At 41.7% G+C, this 6,149-nt stretch overlaps 1 protein-coding gene across 1 annotated transcript in view; it reads right to left on the bottom strand.

The window, feature by feature from the left end:
• The window catches only part of LOC107658948 (phosphatidylinositol 4,5-bisphosphate 3-kinase catalytic subunit gamma isoform-like), a 7,535-nt gene extending 1,835 nt beyond the window's left edge, over positions 1–5,700 (bottom strand). Inside the window, exons 1-9 of the mRNA XM_016447681.1 lie at positions 5,489–5,700; positions 2,668–4,661; positions 2,180–2,245; positions 1,868–2,093; positions 1,681–1,784; positions 997–1,143; positions 824–914; positions 596–726; positions 163–274 (exon numbers count right to left, since the gene is read on the bottom strand). Coding sequence (XP_016303167.1) covers positions 163–274; positions 596–726; positions 824–914; positions 997–1,143; positions 1,681–1,784; positions 1,868–2,093; positions 2,180–2,245; positions 2,668–4,653 — 2,863 coding nt within the window. The 5' untranslated portion in view covers positions 4,654–4,661; positions 5,489–5,700. The remainder of the gene's footprint in view (positions 1–162; positions 275–595; positions 727–823; positions 915–996; positions 1,144–1,680; positions 1,785–1,867; positions 2,094–2,179; positions 2,246–2,667; positions 4,662–5,488) is intronic.
• Between the last annotated feature and the right edge of the window lie 449 nt (positions 5,701–6,149).

Below are 6,149 nucleotides of genomic sequence, written 5' to 3'. Positions count from 1 at the left end.
TGTATATATATATATATATATATATATAATTATTATTATTATTTTTTGGTAACTAAAATTATGCCCCAAATGCTGTCGACTGAGCTTAACTTGAACAGAACCTGGAATATTCCTTTAACAGCCATTTTCTAGCAGAGAGGTTTCAGTAATAACAATAATTACCTGTCTCTGTAATCATTATGTTGTCATTGTGACGATCACCGATGCCCAGGACATAAGTTGCCACGCAATACCCTCCACAGGAGAACACAAAGCGTTCAACAGCCTGCTGGTGCTGAAGAGGTGGTGTGGGATGGAAAAATGCACAAACAGATCACCAATGCCTGACCTTTTTCACATTTGCATCAAGCAAACACAGACATGCAAACAAGCAAACATCTGACGTATGACCTAAACCCCTTATCAGAAGCTGAACTTGACCAAACCCGCCGACGATGGTACACGAGTGTTTAAAAATAGCACACTGAATGTGTGTAGGTGCTGTGTTTGGTCTCCACAAAGGCAAACTCCCCCAAACAAAGACTCTAATGCACCAGGAAGTGAGAGGTTTCCTTCCTCTTTAGCACATACAACAGTATAAATGGAAATAACATACCTTGTCCTCATTCACACACTTTTCACGAAGCCACTGGCTGAGGATCTCATCTTTAAAAGCTCCGGTGTTCCCGACAGTACTTTGCTGAATGTTAGCAATAGTAGTGGCATCCTTCACTATTTCAATCATTCCTAGCAGAGGAACATGAGGAATTCACCATGTTATTTGACTCAAAGCAGTTACTTTTTATTGCTTAGTAACTTTAAGAAACACATCAACCACCATTACCAATTTTATTTCCAGTGGAAATACATCCATATGGTAACAAGGAAAGATCCAAAGACTCCAGTTCCCAGATAGACTCCATTATCAGTAAAATCTGAGAGAAACAATGGTCTATTTGAGAGACAGCACTGATAATGTTGGTCATGACTGCTAGCATGCATTTAAATGATGTCTGCCTGTAATATCAGCATGTCCTGACGAAGGTCATCTCCGTCTTTAAAGATGATCCCAATTGTGTCACTCGACAAGGTGGTGGGGTCGGCTCGTTTGAACTGCAGCCACAAGGGTTTCTTCTTGGATGCCATCACTTTGCATTGTTCAATCTACAATTCATAATATGGTGCAATAATTAATGGGTGCATTATCCAGGACTATTGATTAAAAAAAGTGTCTTCTAGAGGATTCTTTTAGAGGCTATTAAAGGAATATTCATGGTTATGCTCAACTGACAACACTAGCGTTTATTACCAAAATTATTAATTTCCACTCATCCCAGTAAGACACAGTGGAAGTCAATGGGGCTAATTAGTACACATAGAACTTAGTGAAATTAGAAGCACTGTAGCTCAGTAGCAGAGATCCCACTGCAAAAAACGATTTTTCTTACTTAGTATTTTTATATAGAAAAATAATCTTGTTTAGCCTTTGAATTAAGATTATTTTTCTTACCCCATTGGCAGATATTTTAGCTTTTTTTTAAGCAAAAAATAACATGATTTGATATTTTTCTCAGAAAACAAGACATAATATCTTAAGTAATTTTGCTTGTCAAGTAAATGCATCTTGATTCAAGAATGTTTAGATATTTATACTAAAAAACAAGAAAATCTTTTTTTGGTGTGCCATATGGTTTTACGTACCACAAGCGCCCCTGCCCGTAGGCCTGGGTCATAAGGCACTTTAAAGCTGTCTGGCAACCCTGAAGTCTGCAGACCTTCCAGTTTCTGACGCAGCTGAAAAACAACTACATTTTTCCCACAACATTAGATATGTACTGCATTTGCCTATTGCAATACGCTAGGGACAAACACTGCCTGTAGTTATCACCTTGTGCTGACACGTCATACTTTTCAGCAGACATTTGCTTAATCTCACGTGTGACTTTGTGCAAGGCCTCTGTCATCTCCACCTGCTTCCTGAAGTCCTGCAGCACGGCTTCACCACAGCCACGGAGGTAAGCTTCAAGTATTACAGCATACCTCTGCTGATAGTGCATGGATTGAGCGATTTCGCTACGCAGGAACCAGAACAAGAAATGGCCGATCCGCTTGCTCTGTGAAGGAGTCACAGGAGTTAAACCCGGAAACTCTTTAAAAACATACAAACTGACTGTAGACGAGGGATGAGGTTCTGACTTACTCTGAGCGCACGTTTGAGAAGAAACCTGGCGAGTGCGCTGTCATGGTACGGTTCAAATTTTACAGCCTACAAAACAAATAAGCAGCAACAAAGATTAATATTCTTTGGCTGATGATACACCAGGCAACTTTTTGAGCAATTTTGCCAGGCAACGTTTTTGAGAAATATTTCTTGGGCACTTTTCCATTGAGAATGGGTAACAAATCTGGATATTTTAGATCGGTCGTGGGCCCTGTGTATCACCTGGTTGCCCGTTGATGGCAGCATTGCCCAAAGATTTTTTTCAACATTGCTCAAAAAGTTGCTCTGTGTATCATCAGCCTTTGACTTGCACAGGAATGTCCCATTACACGGTTCATTTTATGTAAATGTTTACTTTGCATGCTGATTTTAATAGCCAGCTGAAGTTTCTTTGTTAATGTTGAGTTGTTATGTCTGAGCAGTTATGCAGAAGCAACCACAGTGTGTTGTAAATACCCGAGCCTCACCTGAACAAGCTGCAGGAGGTACCGCAGGACATCATCACCTGCCAGAGTCTCCAACTTCCGGACGGCCATAGTGCGCACATTTTCATCAGAGAAGTGGCAGTCCAGTAACTGTAAAGCCAAACCCACATCTAGCGAGCTTCGGTCCCAAACGGTGCTCCTTTCAAGAAGACGGTGCGTTATCGTTACAGCCTCTTGTTTGCCCCACTTAACCGAGGAAAGAAACTTCGGATAGGCTTTGGGATCCTTCATGCACTCTTGCCGGAAGTGCCAAAGCAATTCTTTATCTTCGGAGCTGAGCGGATGCAAAGGGTCGGTAGCAATTATCTGCTCAAACTGTTTGCGCATATGGTTGGGCATCTCTCTTTGCCCTCGCTCCCCTTCCATTTCTGAGTTTGGAGAATCCTTGCTTTTGGGAAGAGCCACAGGGTAGCAGTACTGGTCCAGGAGAATGGCAACAGCCATGGAGCTGTTCTTGTCCGGGTTGGTTGCGGACGTGAGTTTGTCTGCGTTAACGCTGCTGTTGTCTTCACTCTTCTCAGGCATCTTCCACATGTGCAAGATGAACTCTCCTTGTCTGAGCAGGGAGCGGTGGTCCACCATTAGCAGGTTGACATAGTACAGCAAGCGGCTCTTGTTTTTGCATTCGTTTTCCTTGGACGTTTGAGTCTGCGCTTTTCCACACGACACCTGCAAGCTAAGTCGGGCACCTTTGGGTAAGTCCTTTATCTTTATGTTGAACTCCAACCAGGTGTTCCAGAGCACCTCCTCGGTGAAGGGTTTGGAGGTTGTCCTTTCTTGGGCCAGCAGCTGTTGTCCGTGGAAAATACTGGCTTCTACAAACACAATCAACTCGGAATTGCGTGGCAGCACTGGTATGTCAATCCCCAAGATCTTCACCCTGAATTTACGATTGCAGTCCCAAAGGGAGATGGTAAACACCTTCTCGTGGTCTTTCTCAGTGATGGTCAGCTGTTCATGAGTACCAGCGACACCGGTGCAGTCATCGACCTGAGACCAGTCCTCTTTTTGGACCACGTCTTGTTCTGGGTCTGGAGGACGCTCTAAAACCAGATGGATCTCTTCACCATTTTTAAGACACTGTCTGATCCAGTGGAAATCTTTGATGGCGTAGTTGCCATATAGGTATTCCTCTCTTCCACAAACCCTCAAGACAAAATCGGATTCGCTGACGTCTTCCGATATGCCTAAAATTGCTCGCTTATTTGTTATCTTGGCAAAGAAGCTCTGAAGAACCTGGACAGGTGTGTCATCTATAGACACCTTAATAGTCTGGCTTGTTGTGTCCTTGTGTATCACTACCAGGATGTGATTGTTGCTTATTTTGCTCAGCAGGTATTCAGGAAGAGGCTTCGTGGTCATCCATGGATCCATCGAGTAGCGTTTGGGATCTCGATCAGACAGCTCAATTTTCCGAGGGGTCAGTAGCTTTCTTCGAGTAAACTCAAGTTCGTCGTCGTGGACGTTGCTGACATCTGTAACATCATATCCGATTAGGTGGTTCAGAAACCGTTGATATTGAAGCGAATCCTCTGTAGGCTGCGTTCTAACAACCAGGTGAATCTTCCCGACCTCTTTTCTCAATGCTTTCCAATATCTGATACAGTCAAGGGTTTGGAATACCTGCTGCTTGTCGTAGATCTCATACCAGTTGCCTTTCTTCTGGTAGAGCAGCATGCAATGGTCCGGAGAGTATTTTTGGTAAAATTCAGGGCACAATTTAGTGGTTACCACTCTGTGCCAGATCTGAACCTTCACCTGCTCTACCGTCCAATTGCCAGTCACGTCTATATGCAATGTGTCTGGGTTCCTGCTGTTTTTATTGGTGGTGGGAAGTACAAACTCTACAGCTATATGATCTGTCGATACAGCTGAGGTAGATGGAAATGCTTTCATCTTTCTTCTTCTCCTCTTGTTTTCCTCTCTGCGTACTACTGGTGGTTCATCATCACTGGCTTGGTGTTCCATAACCAATGCTAAATTTGTAAACACAAAGGACTAGGGCTGGTTATTTTCATGCACATATATTAAAAACCGCCATAGATCACCATCACAATATTTTGACAATGAATGATTTATATTATAACTATTAACCCCGCCCCCATCCTGAATATTTGGCAATGAATGAGTGAATAAATAATAATTAAAAAATCTATAAATATTACAATTCATTGATTAGACCTGAAGTATCTATCTAAAAAATTAAATAAAAATAAAAAATCCATAATTGCACGGGACTCCATCAACACCAGCTTTTAAAATAGCAGGCGAACATGAAAATATGCTTCTGGAGAAATGCGCACACCAAATATTACTTTTTATTTATTGAGACATTTCCAGACATTTATAGACATATTCTAGTTGTTAAGGTGTTACATTATCTAACACACCATTTAATACGAGTTAACGTTCACTTTATGCAAAGGAAGTCACCAAAGCAGGAAGCACAAATGTGCTAAGCCCTTCAAGCAACAATAACAATCTTTAAAAAAAGCAGAAAAGTTCGCAAATAACGCAAAACGAATGTCACTGCAATCAATTTGTTTCCTACACCGATCAGTTTGCAAGCGGAAACTCTGAAAGGAATATTTCCATGTTGTAGAAACACACAGCAAATGCGGAAGTTTCTTAAATTAATGACACTGAAAAGTGTTATATTTAAAAACACAAGTACTTTATCTATGGTGCAACGTCCCTGTTGCACAAATTAATAAGACAAACTGATTATAACACTGACAGATCAGAAGTAACGGTTTTGCCGGAAGATTGCCGTAAAACAAGCGGAAAAAATAATAAAACTCACCGTTCAACAAACGCAGAGCCAATGACCCTGAAGGCGGTCGGGTAAATGCTTATACATGGATGCAGTGAAACTCAGTACAGACCACATGGAAGTAAAACGCTCTTATTCCAGCAGTTATTACTCCAAAATAAAGGCGATCAGTGACAGCAGCGCGTTTCTCCTCCTCTCACCGTCTGATCACGGCACGCATGACGGATTCCGCTGCTGCTCCCATTGGCCGGACACATTGGGTCATTGCTGGTAAGTTTCTAGTATGCCTATAAGAGCTTGATTAGCTGGTTCAGGTGTGTCTAATTGGGGTTGGAACTAAACTCTGCAGGACTCCGGCCCTCCAGGACCGAGTTTGGAGAGCAGTACTTGAGTTTGGGCACCCCTGGTCTACACCGAAGAATCCCTTGTAGGATATATATTTTTAATATGCAAATATGTTTTGCATAGACAATGAAGGTTTTAGATTTTATAACGATACGGATTTAAAATGCAAAGTGTATTATGAATTTTAAATCAGGTATTTTCCAGTTCATGCACTCAAGAATCGAGGCACTGGCCCTGACCTTACGTTATACATTTTTTATAATGCATTGACGCATTATTTGGACTGGATTTTCAATAACAACCCCTCAACTTATATCATATTCTTATAAGTCAAACTGCAAAAGGA

This window comes from Sinocyclocheilus anshuiensis, unplaced genomic scaffold (assembly GCF_001515605.1).
Source record: "Sinocyclocheilus anshuiensis isolate Anshui unplaced genomic scaffold, SAMN03320099.WGS_v1.1 scaffold283, whole genome shotgun sequence".
Taxonomy (NCBI): Eukaryota; Metazoa; Chordata; class Actinopteri; order Cypriniformes; family Cyprinidae; genus Sinocyclocheilus; species Sinocyclocheilus anshuiensis.
This window is presented reverse-complemented; position numbering and strand designations above follow the sequence as displayed.